Here is a 19,391-nt window from a genome sequence, read left to right as displayed (position 1 = left end):
ATGTGTGTGTCAGGAATGAGTAGCGTGTTCATTTACCAGGAGAGCAGGCTCGCAAAATGCGCTCAGTAAAAAAGCTTCCATATGGGTCGAAATGCAGGCACAAGTTTGAAAACAATTGTCTATCAGGGACTAACCAAAAAAGAAAAAAAGATAAGACTTACATAAAGTCCAAAAAATAAGAAATGACCTACAACTATGCGTATACACGAGATGAACTAAACTCACCAGTTTCAGAACGAAATACAATAGCACCCGCAAATCAAAGGGTCGTAGCACCATCAGTTCAGCTCTCCACCATATGTGTACGATGAATCCAGCGGCACTGCATCCACCAAATATGAACATACGGGGCATCCTCTTAATCAAAGGGCCCGCAATGCTGGACACAGCAAACGCTATACTGAGTGGAAAGACATTAGCAGCCCAAAGCGGCCACCATATTGGGAGTGAGAATGACCAAATGTTGCTAATTCAGGTGCACAGGGCTACTCCTGACTCAGAGAGAAAGGTAAATGACCTAAAGTACTGCAAAGTGACTCAATGCTCCTATATTTGAGAAGATGGCACAGAGGTAGAAAAGTACAGTGCCAAATTAATGGAAAATGCTCACTCAACAAATAATAAAAAGGAAAAAGGGGATAGTCATGCAGACGACATATAGACAAAAGTGGCACGCCTTGGCACATGAACTGCATGGGACAGGAGCTAAGATGTAGAGAAAAGGAGGTAACCACTTACAGTTTCGAAAGGGCAGTCCTGACACACTGTGTACTGAAAGAAATAGCAAACTCAAAACACCCATAAATGATTCATGTGGCATTAAAATGGATAGCCTGTTCCCAAGGGACTTCATTGTTCAGGCCATTCATTTGAGTGTCTAAAGCGAATATCCAGAAAACCTCCCTTCGTTTTTGGATCTTATGGCCGTTACAGCCTGGTTTTGTCTCTATTCTTTTAATAATTAGCCATCTGATTTCTTCTGGCTTAGTTCAAGATAATGTTTGACCCAAGGCTCCATAAGCTTGTTGGTCCGAATAGCTGAACAATTTTCAGTCAGGCGGGTTGAGTTGCAAAGGGGCGGGCGGTTAACGAAAATAATCTAACTCGCATGGTCATAGGAGAAGTTAAATGACATTCTTTGTTTTACAATTGGTTAATGTTTTAAGATTCACTGTGTACTTGTCAAGCGCTCAATCCATTTTTTGAATCTATTTGTGGCATCAATTGGGACAGCCCTGTAGTGTTCCATATTGTTAAGTAGATCGCTCATTTTAGTCACATAGAGGCTGATGTCCATATAACAATACCTCCACCAATGTCACAATCTTTGATGGTCATGGTCTTATTTTCTTTTAGCTTTTACATGGCTGCAGGCTCCTGAAGATCTGGATTGAGAGCCTGACGGGATATAAACGGCGTTGCTCTTTTAAGGCATTTGTATACCACATTTTCAAATATTGCTTCTTCAGGACCCACCTGGTCAAAGGTGGGAGTGACGATGGAAGAAGGGGAAAGGCCTGATCTATTTAGTGGACCCGAATCAAATGAACTATTAGCAATAAAGAACTTGCGTAACCAAACGTCACCACTCACCATGAGTTTAGGTCACCCAAATTTCATCAGTGGTCTAGAGACATGTAAAGAAGGCCATTTTGTGGTAGTATGGTGCCAAGATAGATCGCACTATTAATGTATTGACCCCAGTTTTCAACTTCACAAAAACATATCTACTCATCAGGTCAGTCCATGTTTTATGTATTGTATATTCTAGAGACTTTCTAAGCAAGACCGCCATACCACATCTCTTTCATTAGGAAGGGGGAGGAGCTGTAAAGAAAGTTGGCAAAAAACAACAAGTGATGGACTGAATGTGGATCAATGTCACACACTCCCCCAGTCAAAAGATCTGGGCCCAAATCCATCGTTTTTTTGCACTCCACACCACCCTGGGTCAGATAATGGCTTTATGCAAATCAGCTCTGACCCTGTTGCCCCATGGGAACAGTCCAGTCCGAACTACAACAGCCATATCTTTCCCAGACCGGAATCAAGCATCCGAGGACCGGACCGGTTGCTTGATTCCGGTCTGGGAAAGATATGGCTGTTGTAGTTCGGACTGGACTGTTCCCATGGGGCAACAGGGTCAGAGCTGATTTGCATAAAGCCATTATCTGACCCAGGGTGGTGTGGAGTGCAAAAAAACGATGGATTTGGGCCCGGATCTTTTGACTGGGGGAGTGTGTGACATTGATCCACATTCAGTCCATCACTTGTTGTTTTTTGTAAAGAAAGTTGGGCCATTGTTATTCACAATACGGCAACTTATCACTTTATCGACCAAGTCCTTTCTTGGTTTGTCTGGTTCAGTATGTGAGAGGTACATCTCCTGAAGTAGGGCTATAGCTGGTGACATATAGGCTAAGTAGTTAAGTGTATTTTTCTGATTAATGTGTTGTGTCAAGCCATTAACACTGAGGGAGAGTATGTGAAGATTTTTGAGTTGTGGCTGCCCTGTCATGGTGTTTGCAGCTCAGTTGCATTTTTTAGATCCAAGGACTGGGGCGACTACGGCAGCCTTGGTCGGTAGTGGGTGTACCTGCAGGGCGGTGATGTGAGGAGGGGGAGGGGCAGGGTGGGGGTAGTAATCTATGGATTACGGAGTTTTACAGGTAGGTAAACATATAAATAAATAAAACGAATTTCGTTGCACGCATTTGGGGATGCAGTGCACCATAGATTACTACCCCCCCACCCTGCCCCTCCCCCTCCCCACGTCACGGCCCTGCAGGTACACCCACTACCGACTGCAGCTGGACTACGGTCTCTAGAAGGCGGAGACCCTGTGCCAGATGAAAAGGGAGGGGAGAAAAGCAATAAAAAGCAACAAACGGTGTACAGTCATAATATCGAGTCAATTATTTCGACTGGACAGAATATCGAGTAAAAAATATAGAATGGACATAATATCGACTAGACATAATATAGACAACAAAAATATCGACTAGAGAAAATTAATATCGAATAGAATGGACATAATATCGAATCAAAAATATAGAATGGACATATTATCGACTAGACATAATATAGACAACAAAAATATCGAATTTAAGGTAAGTTAATAATAATTTTTATTTTTTGTGTAATATAAGTCTGTAGCGGGTTGTGGGTTTATAGGGGAATAGGGTGGGAAGTAATTTAATTCTAATTAATTAAATATGTTAATTTATTTATTGATATATATTTAGAATTAATTGTTAATTAATTATTAATTGGTAATTAATTAAAATATAATTGGTAATTAATTATAATTGATTAATTGATAAATATTTTAATTTTAGTAATTTATTTTCTGTAGCGGGTTGTGGGTTTATAGGGGAATAGGGTGGGAAGTAATTTAATTATAATTAATTAAATATGTCAATTTATTTATTGATAATAATTTAGAATTAATTGTTAATTAATTATTAATTGGTAATTAATTAAAATATAATTGGTAATTAATTATAATTGATTAATTGATAAATATTTTAATTTTAGTAATTTATTTTCTGTAGCGGGTTGTGGGTTTATAGGGGAATAGGGTGGGAAGTAATTTAATTATAATTAATTAAATATGTTAATTTATTTATTGATATTTTTTAAAAATTAATTGTTAATTAATTATTAATTGGTAATTAATTAAAATATAATTGGTAATTAATTATAATTGATTAATTGATAAATATTTTAATTTTAGGGTTCAGGGTCAGTTTTCAGTTTTTGGGTAAAGGGGTATTTTTAGGGTTCAGGGTCAGTTTTCAGTTTTTGGGTAAAGGGGTATTTTTAGGGTTCAGGGTCAGTTTTCAGTTTTTGGGGTAAAGGGGTATTTTTAGGGTTCAGGGTCAGTTTTCAATTTGTAGGTAAAGGGGTATTTTTAGGGTTCAGGGTCAGTTTTCAGTTTTTGGGTAAAGGGGTATTTTTAGGGTTCAGGGTCAGTTTTCAGTTTTTGGGTAAAGGGGTATTTTTAGGGTTCAGGGTCAGTTTTCAGTTTTTGGGGTAAAGGGGTATTTTTAGGGTTCAGGGTCAGTTTTCAGTTTGTAGGTAAAGGGGTATTTTTAGGGTTCAGGGTCAGTTTTCAGTTTTTGGGTAAAGGGGTATTTTTAGGGTTCAGGGTCAGTTTTCAGTTTTTGGGGTAAAGGGGTATTTTTAGGGTTCAGGGTCAGTTTTCAGTTTGTAGGTAAAGGGGTATTTTTAGGGTTCAGGGTCAGTTTTCAGTTTTTGGGTAAAGGGGTATTTTTAGGGTTCAGGGTCAGTTTTCAGTTTTCGGGTAAAGGGGTATTTTTAGGGTTCAGGGTCAGTTTTCAGTTTATGGGTAAAGGGGTATTTTTAGGGTTCAGGGTCAGTTTTGGGTTTTTGGGGTACAGGGGTACTTTGTAAAAATAAAGTAAAATTACATTTAAATTACATTTATTTAATAAAATTGAATTATATTAAATTATATTATAATATTTTTTATTAATTTATATTCAAAAAATTATTATATACTTACCAATACTTATGTTGTAATGGTATGCGTTGTAAAGGTATATGCGTTGTAAAATCTTGCGTTGTAAATGTATGCGTTGTAAAAGTTTTTGCGTTGTAAAAGTTTTGTTGTAATGGTAGGCGTTGTAAAAGTATGCGTTGTAACGTCATACATCCCTGGAGTGGGAATAGTAATTTTAACCTCTACGCTATCCAGCGCTTTCCCTACTGTTGCACCCACTGGAGTGGGAGTAGTAAATTTTACCTCTACGCTATCCAACACTTTTGCTAATGTTGAACTCACTATAGTTGTAACAATAAATTTTAAACATTTTCTAAAATGTTATATATGTTTATTTAATAATATGTTTAAATATATATATATATATATATATATATATATATATATATATATATATATATATATATATATATATATATATATATATATGTGTGTGTGTAATTTTTGGTGATATAATTTTTTTAATTAGATAAATTATTTATTAAAATTATATTTTTTTAATAATTATTTCTAAGTTTATATTAAATATATTTATTACTATATTAGTTTTAACTTACTTTTAAGACATTTTAAAAAATCGATATTTTGACAGTCTATATTTTTGTAAGTCGATATTTTGGAGTCGATATTTTGGTACTTACCTGTTTGAAGATAGGGAGTCGATATTTTGTCAATCGATATTTTTGACTCGATATTTGTGTATCTCGATATTTGTGTCGTCGATATTATGTCAGTGATCCGCAACAAACGTTTATGGGGAAATCCTCCAGAGCAAAGAGTCCAGAAAATAGTACTTTAACAGAATGGGTGGATCTCTGTGGAAAAAACATTCTTGGCAATGAGACCTTTGCTTAGAAAATTGGGGATCCGATATGCGTTGCAAGAACCATCCCCAATGTTACTTACTATCAATGGCACTGATAGGGAATTTGCAGATCTGGCAGAGCTCAAACAGTTTCTGGACATGCCAGAGGCCCCAGACATGGATACCTCCTCTCCAAAAGTGTACCCAACATTACACATAAACCAGTAGCAGCGACCGGCTCACCGATAACAGATGATCTCACCTGGGACTCATTCTCTGAACGTCAGAGACTAGAATCGGTGCTTAGGCACTGGGGAGCTAAAGACAAGAAAGATCCACAAACAAAGGCTAGGAAAGGCAGAGACTATTTGTGATTTCCATTGAAACTCTGACACTCGTCCGGCAAACCCGGCTGAAGAAGAATGAGAAGGGACCTGTATGGTAACAGTGCTGGGTAAGACCTGTTTCTTTTTACCCTGTTCGTCTGGATTTTAACAAAGACATCGCATAACCCTTTGTTTCATAGCTATAATCTGCTGCTCTCTACGTGTATGAAGACCCTCCCCCTGTCCAGACATTGAAGGCTGCATGTGCTGGGCTTTGGGGGTTAAGGAAAGATAACTCACCAGTATCAAGAAGTCTATTAACAGTTTATTATACACTTTTAAATTCTTTGGAAGTGCATAACGTGCTATATTGTACTGTTTGGTCTCGTTTCTCCATTTTCCTTTGTTACTTAGAAGCCAATCTGATTTCATTCCAGGATATAACATTCTGATTGTGGCTCACGCATCCTCACTGGAAGCCTGCACTCGTCAGCTACAGGGACTTTCACCACAGAATGCCAAGGACTTTGTGCAAGTTGTTCGGAAGGTAAACTTTTCAGAAATAAGTCCCTACACTTTTAGAGAAGACTGCATAGACCGAAACTGTCAATTACTTTATGCACTTTAAAGCTTTGTTCAGACATTATGTAGTTTTAGAACATAAGAAAATGGCGTAAAAGGCTCTGAGGTCCCCAATCTTTGAGATAAACTTACACATTTGTTTCTACTTAGTATCCTGCTTTTTTTTTTTTTTGTGAAATCACTTTTTTTCACCTGGGCCTGTTCATCATCTTTCTATTGATTTTCCTATCAATTAATGGAGTTTTACAGAGTGGCCTGCTATCCTGCAAGGTTTCCTAGTGCAGAAAGAGCCACGTTCATTTATCCCATGAAAAGGATACACGCAGATTGTAAATTTAATTTCAAAAGCTTTTTTTAAACTCTTGCCTTAAAGCTTGATGGCATATTGTGGTCCTAGTCCCTAGAGTTTTAGATTATGGCGAAATTTAGCGGTTCATGCATCAATACTCTGATATTTTTAATCCTACATGGAAGTGTTAACGTTTCTCTGATCCCAAGGAGAGAAAACGTTGAGTTTTGATTGGTTACAATGAAATTGGGTAACACCGATTTTATTCCGTGGTTGGCTATGCAAAGGCCCTGATGTCAATTTGGCAATAATCACTTTTTGGGTGCACACAACCTTTTCCTACTAAAACGGGATTAGAAATTAGGTACTAATAGAACCTGGCATGGGTGTTTGCCATCTGTTTTTGCATGTGGCAAATCAAGGTGACAACTTGTGCAAACTGCCATTTTGTTTTCCTCATAACGAGATAACATGTGAGCAATGAGAAGGCAGCATTGAATCGTATGCAAAATGCATACCCATTAATTAATTAACCTATCCCATACAAACAGTAATTAAGAAGCTCCCAGTATGGACACATATTGTAATTAAGGCCATAGGGGCATATGTAGGAAGGCGTTTGCGAATCGCAAACGCCCATTTGGTATGTAGGTGGCACTTAGCAAAATAAGGAATCGTAAAAATTGCGATTCCTTATTTTGCTTATAGCATTTAAGGAATCGCAATTTTGAGATTCCTTAAATGCTATGATGGGGTGCCTTAAAAATTGCGATTTTGGCATAAGGAATCGCAAAATACCACCTACTTCAAGTAGATGGTATTTTGCGATTTCCTTTAAAAATTCATTTTTTTTTTAAATTCAAAGTGCCATGTGGCGCACAGGCATACCTTTAGGGCATGTATGTGTGCCACATGTACTTACAGGCACATTCCAGTGGGGCAAAAGGTGTCCTTTGGACACCCTGGCACGTTTGGAATTGCGATTCTCAAATTGCGATTTTTTTCACAGAAAATCGCAATTTGAGAATGTATCCCCATTCATTCCTTTGGGCCTCTTGGCTCATAGGAATGAATGGGACACTCATTCCTTAATTGCGATTCGCAATTTGCTAATCGCAAATAAGGAATGTTAGAGATTCGCAAAACAATTGCGAATTATTACCTACATTCCATTTTGCTATTCTCGAACAGCGATTCCTTAAAAATCGCTATTTGAGAATCGCAAAATGGAAATTACCTACATATGCCCCACATAGTCTTTGAATGACTACCATTTCCTGATGGGAGGAAGTGTAGTTTACCAGATGATGAGTCAATTGGTCTTCTGACCGAAATCCCCAAGAATCATTCCGTATTACATTGCATCATCCGTCTGGTTGGTCTAATTTTAGGTGGTTCTGACAGACTGCTCTCCTACGACACGTTTTAAATTATCTTCTCTCACTGGTATTTAGATGCTTTAGTCACAAAAATTAACATCTGCAATTACGAGGTTCGGATGTGCTTTCTGAGTTATAACTCATGTGGCGTTTGTATTTGCGTTTGCTTTTTCAGATGAAACTAGTGATCAACCCGCACGGTCTAATGTCAGGTGTTAACAGGTGGAAGATTTTCAATAGGAGCAGGGGCAATTTCAGGTTCCAACATCTAATAGTTTTGTCAATATGAACACTTCTGTCCTGTTATTTAACTTCGGGCAAGGAGTTTTGTACTTAGACTAGGCTCCATTTCGTTTACTACCCACTACCTCGAAAAAGGAAGTGACGTTTTTCTTAAAGGGCAGGAGATGCAGACTGCACATCTACAACTTTTACCTAACACCCACTCAAACTCTTATTTTGAGTACTAATATTATTAGCATTTATTTTCTCATGGGCTTCCGTATATTTTGTTTTTAAATCCACTTTTATGTAACCGACCTCAGCGACTCTTTAGAGGCCCGAGCTGAGATTCTTTCAAATAACAGTTGAAAGGGTTTTCCAGGTTTCGATTACTACTCCTTTGGGTTCCATTGAGGCTAGTGGTGTTTTGCTGGTGATACAATGTATTTTAGCAGGCTGCTTTAAATGCCTCAATCAGACCATGAAATAACATAAATAATCAATGGACTGTGAAGGGTAAGAGCAATAAACTGATGTGTTATTCTAGGTAAGCGTGTTTTACCCACTTGTTTGCTGACTTTAAGGCTTAGGATCACCAAGGGTACAACACTTCAGGATAGGGCAAAGACATAATGATTGGCCAATATAAAAAGTGAAAAGTTAAGGGACTGCTTTTGAGAAACAGCTCATAGTAACTAAATCATCTGCATGGGCCTAAGATTTTTTAGGCTGTAGAGTTTTTCTAATAAAATCTAGGGAGGTTGGAAGGATGCGGGCCGGTTTTGGAGCGATGCTGCAATATCGGCCACCAGTAACAAAACCAGCAGTGCTTGGGGCCTGTTTTGTTAAGAAGCAGTGCTTCACGCTTGGGTGGGGACCGGTCCGACAAAATTGCCAGGGCTGCTTTGGGTTGCCAGTCCGGCCCTGTTACCCTCCCAACATTTGAGGCGTCGTGCTACAGGCGTGGGCAATTAGGCATTTACCACTCCCTTCCCCAATCCCCCAACAGTGAATACAGCTCGCCATTGTTAGGGGAACAGGTGGCATTTGTATAGCTTTAGCTGTTTTAAACAAGCTGGTTTCTATGTTGCACTGTACTGGCCCCTCTCTAACCCTCATTTAAGGGAACTGTAAGCTCTTATAGTGGATGGAGGTCTTAGAGCTCACCCATTGCTCATCATTGGTTGTCTTCTTTGTCATTCTCATATGCTTGTTTCATATTTCTTAGCGTTTGTGGGCTTTCCATCCTCATCTTGTGTTTGTCCCTCCTCTGGAGCACGGACGTATTATCGTGTCCTTAAGCTGCTTACTTTTGAAGACCCTACTTTCTTCTTGTTTTCCAGCTGTATACCTAGTGTGCTTCTCTTTCCCTCTCAGAGCTGGTCTCTGCCACCCATGTGCTTCTCCCCTACCCCCTTTGTAATGCACGTACCCTTGGGTGCTCCCCAGCCCTTATTGCTTTCCCACCTGGGTGCTTCTGCCCCCTCCTAGCTCCAAATGCTATTTCTTTTTCGCCTGGTTGATTTTCTCACCCACCCTTCTCTCTCCATGTTGCTCTGCTTCTGTCCCCTTTGTGTCCCTCATGCCCTCATGGGGCTTCCCATCACCTGCACCCTCCGTGTTGCTTCCACACCCCCATGTTGCTTCAGGTCCCACCACCCCTCCCTGTATTGCTTCTGTAGCCCCGTCCATATTGTCCCACCATCTACTTTGCGCCTGTTTGTTACGCATCATCCCATCTACGTTGCTTCCCCATCATTTCTTTCAAATCAAAGTCTCTTTTACTTTCATTTTGTTTGCCAATCCAAGTTTCAGCGTCCAATAAAAATAAATAAAGGGAGCTGTATCATTTTGTAAGCATGTGCACCCACAAAGTGATAAAAAGTAATTTAGCCGTGCTGCACGCCTCGGGAACCCAGTGTAGTGTAGCTAAAAACCACGGACAAATCCAATAGGTCCCGAAGGGTGAAACATATTGACTGTGTCAATGTTTGTTTTTCTACTAGCTGTGGAAGCATATGTTCATATGAAATGGAAAACATTTGTTTGACACTTATTGTGGTTCTTTGTGTTTTGCCCACAGATTCCGTATCTGGGATTTTGTGCCTGTGAAGAGCTCAGAGACACTGGAATATGGCAACTGACTGACCCACCCATTTTACCCATGACCCACGGTCCGACCGGAGGCTTTAACTGGAGAGAGACTTTACTACAAGAGTAGATGAAGCTACTAACTCTTGCCTTTAGAAATCTAAAATACGCCCCTTGGAACATGTCAGTAAAAACATTCAGTGCACATTATGGTTCCTGATATTCTAGCATACCATCTTTAAAGCAAATTGAAGCCAAACATTCTATTGTTAAGTTATGTGAAACCTAAGACTTTTTTTTAATTTGCCTTTACAAATATTTAAATAAGCTTATGTACAGGTCAGGCTTAAAGTATTGGTCTAGAATATGATGTTTTAAAAATCAAATGTATGGGATTTCTGTTTAATGTGGATGCTCTGCTCTGGGTGTTCATTTAGCAGGCCCTTTTCACTCTTCTGTGGCATGTAGCGGGCTGGCAAGACCCGCATTATGCCAGCCATGGAAGCAACATTTGAAATTGTGTTTTGTTGGAATTAAATTATTAATGATGAGATTTGGGATGACATGCCTTTGTGGACCATGGTAAGAGGCCAGTAAACCCACCCGCTGCACATCAGAGGATGAAAGGATGCTTATGTAGAGTAGTTTGTGTTAATAAGTAGTAAACTAAACATACTTTCAGAAGTCCTATTGGCGTAGTTAATTATCAAAAAATGACATGATAGAGCAAACATGACAGTGCAGTTCTACACTAGGACTGTCGACAGCTGTCTTCTCCAACGAGTAGATTGTGAGATACTGGTAATTCTCCAGCTACCTGTGAGTAACTCTCCTGTGTGCAGCCCAGCCTACTAAAGTATAAACTTTTGCTAGGTTGAATTAATAAATGCATACCATAATTTAAAAGAGTGTATCTCAGATGAAATTATGTGTATTTTCAGAACTCATAAGCTGATGTTTTGAGGAAAGTAATCGACTTCATAAAATATAAAAGATAATATTTGTGTGATAAATTATGCAGCATCTGGAAGACTTATGACTCATCATATTACCTTAGTGCCAAGGGTATTACAGCTGACTGCTGTGAATTACCCATGTAGAGGCATTCGAAATTGCTAAAGCCTTTTTGACATTGCTGGTGGCAACCAATTCTGCCTGTGGCAGATGTGATCACTGCTCGTAATCTTGTATAGGGTAGTTGCTAATGCACTCTTGTCTGAAATGCTCACTATTACAATAGTAATAACAGTAGTTTGGGTTGATAGTCATTGACCATAAGTAGCTCGTAATAAAGAAAAGGTTGGAGATCCCTGATCTACAGGTTGAATTAATGAATGACTTGTCCATGAAATTTCAGTCTGCTATGCAACACAGCCTAGAATGTGTTGTTCAGCCTCAATCCTTCATATTCTTGCTGCTCAGTGCTTAGTTTGTAAAAAATAATATCAGACGGTGCCCAAGTTTTTTTTAAGAAGTCACTGCTCACTTCGACTATGAGCACAGCCCACTTCTACCATTGGTGCTACTCAGTGTAAAATAGTCAGTGCATGGTACCACATTTTGTCTTTGGTGATAGCTACTGAAGCTGTCCACTTTCATCGCAAATCAAAAACTGTGCAGTACCAGCTGAGGCATTAATCACTGCCATGGATTGTAACCGGTTCCATAATGAATGCCGATAACTCATGGACCCTCATCATTAGTGGCCTGTTCCATGATGCAATAACTATCGTGCCAGATAAAATACAACACTGAAGGGGTTCAGATTTTATTGGAGTGAACATTATCATGTATCATAATTGGGGCCTACAACATTGGGAATAACAAGCAGATTTTGTTGCTTTGCTTCTCCCGGTATTTACCAGGCATTAGTTCCCCGGTATTGCTGTCAGGTTTGACCTGGCAAAATGTACCCAGGAAAAATTGCAGGGATAGAGCGTTAACTGCAAAACACATCATTTTAGAATGTGTAGTAAGTACTGTTCCACATTTGTGAAGCATTGAATCCCACAGCCTCCATCATTATGGGTAAAGGTGCCACTTTTGGTTCATGGTGTTGGTCAAGGTGTATAGTGTGCACTCCCAGAGCCTCTCTTAAATGTAACCAGTCCTCACTAACCATTTGGAAGCAGTTCACACTGGCAAGGATACCTTTTCACTCTAGCTGGGTTGCTGTCAGCTCATGAGATGAGGCTCACCAACCTATTTTCAGGTTGACTCAGCCATCCCTGGATTAAAACTGAGAAGGGCAGACAGAAAGTCATACTGGCATCTTTTGCAGTGTCTCTCTCCTGTGTGCTGAGGTCAGGCTCTGAAGGCAAGGACACAAGAAGGTGTTTCTCTATATCAAGTGTCACATGTGCATATCATGCATGTGACTAGCACTGCTGGCGCCATGGTGCTTTTGCACACATTAGCCGCCACGGTGCTTTTGCATACATTAGCAGCATTGTGTTCTTTACGTTTACCCTGCGTAACCCAGACACAAACAAACAAAAGAGTATATCTGTATCTCATCACTCAGAGTCAAAATAAGCATTGATATGGACTAGACTTTGGACTGTTTTTACCAGGACTGCTGACTACAGGATGATCTCAAGAGCCCCGGTGAGAAAAAATAAGTGCTATTGGTGCTCACTAGCAACCGCAAGCACAAATTAAGTACTGCCCTAGCTGAAGATCAAGATGGTTATTGTACTCTATGCATAACATACAACTAATCATGTGAAAAGGAAACTGTAGTGTCAGTGAAGCCTGCCAATAATGCAATCAATCAGTCCTTAATTTGTAAAAGAATAAGTGCAAGAATTTGCTCAGAATTCCACGTTCAGCGCTATTAAATGTGGGAGGTATGGAAAACCCAGACCATGTAGCCCTGATTCCATGTCAGCTATCTTTCATCCACCAGCAGACAATCCCTGCCCCTTTATCTCACTTTTTCAGGTTCTTTTTTCCCCTCTTATTTCCCCTTTGGCTCAGCTTTTCTTTCCTCCTTCTTGACCCTTTTGTGTTTTTCTCTCTCCTGCCCTGGATCAAAGTCTAATGAGGAAAACTAAGGACTGCTCTCTAAAAATAACCACCTGCTCAAATTAGGCACTGCAATCCAATAAAAAATGTCAACTGAAATGAAAAACAAACTTGCCGGGTTTCTTACTGGGGTTTTGAACAGGACTGATAACTGTCACTAAGGCTGCAGGAGATAGTTTAAACTCTGGATAGGTATGTGAATTGTTATTGTATAGTTAGATGTGTCATAGACTAAGTACACTCAGACTTTCTTTCTCTGGGCTTGATACATTAAGTGTCAATAAATAGGGTAACAATTACTCTGAAGTTAAGCCACTTATAAATATCAAAGTCATAGTGCAAAGTGCTTTATAAAGATAGATATTGTTATTAATATTATTGGAATCACAAGTGAGATGGATAATTATCATGAGCAATCCGAAAATAAGTGTTTATTCTTATAGACAAGCATCTCTGTCTTCTGAAAGTCATGGACCAAAGAAATAATATTATTTTTTGATGATGTTTCCAAGAAGTGTTGAGGTTATGTGCATGAGTCGTAGAGTCATTCCAGGTTTTCAGGATAACCACTGATTATTTAAAAAAGTTCCATTTAGATTTATTGTGTGCAGTTTAATCTTCTGTTGGTATCCTGAAGATAGGTAATGGGTTTGGCCCTCCTGGACCTATGTTGGACACCTCTAAGCAAGACCCATTCAATCTATCCAGATGTTAAAATGTAGTGTGTAACTTTTTCTGTGACAAGATCTCCAATCTTATCACAGTATATAAAAGTTATTGTGCTTTACAGGTGATTGTTCCTGTTGCTCACAAGCAGGAGAGGAAAATGAATCACAAACTATTACAATTAAACAATATCATATCTTGTGTACACAAGTAACTCACATTACTGCCTGTTAAATCTGCCTCTGAAAATATCAGAAAAGTATCAAGGTTGATATTTTGATTACCCCTCAGTCTGACCTATCTCTTTTGTCATCAAACATCTATTTTGTGCAATATGTCTTTAAGAATCAGAATATTGAAGTATGATGAATTGTTTGTAAATTTATACTATGTATATGTTATACAGGCCTTCCATATACTGTAATTATACACCTTGATCATATCAAAGATATATATACTACATGTCAGGGATGTAATGTGTATGACAGCAGTAAAACTGCAGCAGTATATTTGCAGTAATTGTAGTTAATTCTTCGAGAGATAAGATAATATTTTTGGCAATTTAATTAAATTATTTGTGTGTCCGTTTTGCCTCACCACATAGGTGCAAAACATTTGATTTAAAAAGGACAATCAGACCAAAAAATTGCTTTTGTTATAAAAGGTTGATCTTGTTTTTGAATTCTTAGTGTGACTCACTGTAAATCATTACATTGTAGTGTCAACAGTGCAGTAGTAAAGTAATGCGAGAAGTCTGAAAGAATGATCCTTGATGTCTGCAGTGCGCAATGTCTCTTTTTTAAAAAAAACAGTAGTACATTTCTTGCATCTTTCCCTGGTTTTTCTTGTGGCTTCCCAAAGCCAAAACACACTATTAACATGGAGCCACAAGCCTTGGGTCATAGTTCGTCCTCTGCACAATTAACATAGTATTGACCCCACAAATATATAATGTAATAACATCCTAAAACAAAAATAAAACAATAAAGAAACAGAACTATAGAAATCCAAAAAGAAAGTCCATTAATTATGAACAAGTATAACATTTCATGGTGTTATTGAAACAAATGTTTTTTTATTTTTAAATATGTAATGCTGTCACAAAACGAAGGGAGTTCTTTTGGTCCTTTTGAATGGTTGTGTTATACAGACTGGAAGCTCTTTAAATGAAAACTACTATTTTAGTTGTAAATTAACACTTGGGGATTCAACTTTACCCATTATATTTGTTTTTGTATTGTCAAAATTGTAATTTAGAAAGATGTAATGGGTTAGCTTCCTGTTATTTGTTTTTCTTTTTTCACTCTCTAATATGTACTAGGACAAGGAATAGTTTGGAGTCTTGGGTTGCTTTAAATTATTTGCACTAAACAGTATTATTTCTAAAGGTTTTTAGTTTTCTAATTTTACCTTTTGTATAAAAATGCTTTTTCTTCTTTTTTTAAAGTTCGACTCTCTCCATTTTGTGTCTTTAAGTTTTGAGCGTATTTTTACAAGGAAGCATAACACCACATCATATTGGGAGTTATCATATAAACTGGATGGTTTTTATATTTGAAAGAAAATGCTAGTCCTTTCATGCCAATTAATCATTATTTTTGGAATGAGGCAGTATTTAATGTTGCATGGAACACATAATTGTGCCAGTTAATTCTTTCAGTGACAGAGGCATAGTCAAAAACATCATACTAGAAATTATGACTATTTCATTTAAATTAAATCAAGATCAGAGTTAGCCAAAAGATATTAAGGATTTAGAAATTGGAGAGGCCTGGGAGAACCGATTTCTATTATTTAGATAGTCAATAAGGGGTTATGTTTCATGCGATACAATGAAGCATCAGTAACTGATGTTTTCCAGGGAGATGCAGTTTTTACTATGTTGGGCTTATATGCAGACAGGCTTATAGGAAAATCGAGGGGCGTCCCCTCCAAGCATGGGAGGGTTAGGTTGTATTTCGACACTGGCATATGAGGGAATTTTTTCAGTTTCATTTTAGAACAGTTGTACTCTGTGCAGATATTAATGCTCCAAGGTTAAAAAAAAATCATCATGTAGGATAAAGGTTTGTTCAAATTCTGTACATAATTCCAGTCCCATAATGAGTAATGATTGTATACAATTTCTTTGTAAAACAATGTGGAATAAACTTCGTGAATACTTTGTTAATAATGAAATAATTGCATATAAATAATCAGTTTAAATTATTTATAACATAAACAATTAACGAGTAACTAACAGCACCTTTTATTAGTAGCATTGCTAGAACAAATTCTATTGTGCAGGAGGAGGAAGACATGGAAGGCGATTCTTCAGCTAAGTACATTAAGAGGACATATTTAGGCAGTGGCTAAATATCAAGTTCAAGTAGGGCCAACTGTGCCAAGAAGTTCGGACCCCACTTCTTACTCTTCAAACTATTTTGAGAGATGAACTTTCAGACTGAACAGGTAGTCAAAGATTGTTTTTTTTTACTTTATGAAAATAGTCTGCATTTGTTATTATTTTTGTTCCAGTCCTACACTATTTTAGGACATGGCAAATATGCAAAATCACAACTATTGGGTGGAAGTATCAGAGATCAGATATTCTGTAGTTCCGATTGCTCACAGAAAACTCTTTACTTGTTCTGATATTTTTAACAATTAATTTGTCTTGCTTTTTGCTTCCAATTTAAATTAAGAGCTTTCCAGAGTTGGTTAAACATAATGCCCTTGGCAGTATCTCATTACCTTTCAAACTGAACTGCCATTTTTTGAAGCAGTGGCTACTTTGGACATCTGTATGATACCGGTCTATTTACTGGTGTTTACATTTATTTACCTGACATTTGGCAAAGTGCTCACCAATTAGTGGAGTGCTTCTGGTATTTACAACGAAAAACGCTCTAGAGAAATAATCTATACTAAAATGTGTAAACGCATGCATAAGAAACTAAGTAGACATATTCTCAAAGTAGTAAATGTTTTCTTATTTAAAGTTGTGCTTTAAATTGGGCAAAATCATCAATACCACAAAAATGAAACAGATCAGTGTCTTTATTACGGAAAGAATGCTATGAATAATGCCAGTGATATTTGTCAGCCTCAGCATAAGCAAAATATCTCCAATACACTCCTGATGTGTTCCAGTTGGTAGCTTTTGAGCTATAATCAAGTAACTGCTACTAACACATTCCACTTAGCTCAAGGGCACTTTGTGGTTCAGTCCTTCCTTTGTTTCTACTTATTGTGGAAGCTTACCTCTAATCCGTTGTAACACTCTCCCAACAGTGAACATAGCCGACCAACTGAGATGGGGATAGAAAAGGTTCAAGGGTTAGTTTGAATAGGTGAGAAAAAATTATGTAGCATAGGGTGGCATTGGCATGTTAATATTCAAAGATCTTAAAGTCCTAATTGGACTCCGTTTTCGGAATGGGAGATTTAGCCTTCTGTGGCTGCATTGTAAGAAGGTTCTGAAACCATTCATGGCATTGGCACAAAACTAAACATTACACAGTCAAACAGGCAAGAGTGCATAACAAAAACCCACACCGGCAAACAGTTTACGGAATTGGTATTTCATATTAAAATACCATTTACTTCCTCCATGCTGGTATGCTATTCATACTTGTTTCACTGTACATGTAAGTAGCAAGAAAACATATTAAAGGGCTCTTTACATTAACATACCTCAGCCATTTCTTTTGTACTGTAAGTGGATTTCTTCCAACTACTTCTGAGTAACCCCTCAGACTCCATGGAGATTTTGGGGCCGAGAGGCAAGGTAACAAAGATCTGCACTTTATCACTTCCATATCTAAAACACAACAATGGGACTGTGTATGCCCAGTGTTTCCTGGTATAGAAAAAATAGCAAAGCTATATACATCGGAAATGTAAATACATAGGGTGAAAACTAGAAAAACCTAGTGTAATATCCTACAATCACGCTTTAACTCCTATTTTCCCTCCAGCTATGAAAAATGCAAAGACCTTTACAGAGATACCCCTTTGCCTGATGGCAAGGTAATCAAACAGTAGCATATGATCAAAATGGCTCGGTATTCCACATTAATACTTACAATATGCACATAAAACATTGTTCTACTACGATTCAGAACTCTCATATTGCTGCATGCCCTCGGACCCTCCTGCACATGATTCACCAAACACATACTTGCCCCTGGCAACTTCACACCTTGAATTGACTATGCTGTGTAACAAAGCAACAAAGCACATATTGGGTATTTGAGGGGGTTGCAAACTGAAGACGTGTGGAAGCAGGAAAGTGACCTGCTGTAGAAGTAAATGCTAAATAATCTTTGCAGAGGGGAACATAAATAATATGCACTAAATAAGGTTGACACTTATGTGTATTTTGATTATTATAACGTTGAAAGCTTCTATCCATCTAAGATTAATGTACAGAGAGAGAAATATGTGTGTGTGTGTGCTTGCGCCTTTGTCTGTGTGACTGCTCAACACTGTCCTGTAGAAGTAAGCATTTCCCAATAAACCTTTTAATGAAAATCGATTTCTGATATCTATTTAGATAGTAGGGTTAAATTCTAACTTCAGAGTGTTTCCATTGATGCTGCGCCATACCACAGAATGCCTCCCTTAGATTTCATTAACAGTCAAGATAATAGAGATTATCAATATAGAAATATATTCAAAATGGTATGAATTTGTTTCCCTTGTGTTGCCACTAAAATTATTTCTGCCTGTGAAACAAATCTCATTCTTGTTATTTTCAATAAAGTAAATATTTTCATTAAAAACTATTGTTTTTTAAAAGTATATCTATGTTCTGTTAAATGCTTTAAGTGTATTTATTTTAAATGGAATGTTTGTTGTACAAAAATTCGAATTGTAAAGGCAATATCATTGTAACTCAAGTGCAAGACTTTGTTTTACAATGTCATATGTTGGTGGTGTATATTTTTACAATGGAGTCTAGCAAAATATTACACTGTAAATACATTAAACAGATCATTAAAAATGTTTTATGCCTACATATAAGTGGACCACTTATGGTGAATTGTGCTAAGCACATTTTGAGAAAATACCAGTTCCAGGAATTTGTTTTTTTCTTTGTTTAATATTCAATGGTGTATTTATTTGCATTTGAGTGCCTTAAGTTTTCATAAATGTGATTTTTTAAATTAACTGTGTGTACAGGATGTGTGTACAGGATTCTCAAATTAAGGTATGGATCTATCGAATTTTAGTTCCCATCATAAACATATGAGCAGCGGGACCAACCTGAGCTAAAAATGAAATGGAAAGAAAAGGAATAACTTTTTTGGGTCTGGAAGAGAGAAGAACTGTTATGGGTCTCTGTGCCTGAAAAGAGAGGCATGGGACAAAAACCATAGGTAAGGAAAATACTATTGTCATGAGAATTAGATTGTTGAGAATTTATTTCAGTCCACAATATCTGCCTATTCATGGAAATGTGGATATGTGGGCGGGTGTATATGCAAGGATTCTA

At 37.7% G+C, this 19,391-nt stretch overlaps 1 protein-coding gene across 1 annotated transcript in view; it reads left to right on the top strand.

Annotated features, from left to right (window-relative positions):
• UBASH3B (ubiquitin associated and SH3 domain containing B) overlaps positions 1 to 15,299 on the top strand; it is a 764,382-nt gene extending 749,083 nt beyond the window's left edge. Inside the window, exons 13-14 of the mRNA XM_078681838.1 lie at positions 6,094 to 6,203; positions 10,212 to 15,299. Coding sequence (XP_078537964.1) covers positions 6,094 to 6,203; positions 10,212 to 10,349 — 248 coding nt within the window. The 3' untranslated portion in view covers positions 10,350 to 15,299. The remainder of the gene's footprint in view (positions 1 to 6,093; positions 6,204 to 10,211) is intronic.
• The last annotated feature ends 4,092 nt before the right edge of the window (positions 15,300 to 19,391 follow it).

Source organism: Lissotriton helveticus, chromosome 3_1 (assembly GCF_964261635.1).
Source record: "Lissotriton helveticus chromosome 3_1, aLisHel1.1, whole genome shotgun sequence".
Taxonomy (NCBI): Eukaryota; Metazoa; Chordata; class Amphibia; order Caudata; family Salamandridae; genus Lissotriton; species Lissotriton helveticus.
The sequence above is the reverse complement of the archived record's forward strand: the minus strand, read 5'-3'. Positions and strand labels throughout refer to the sequence as shown.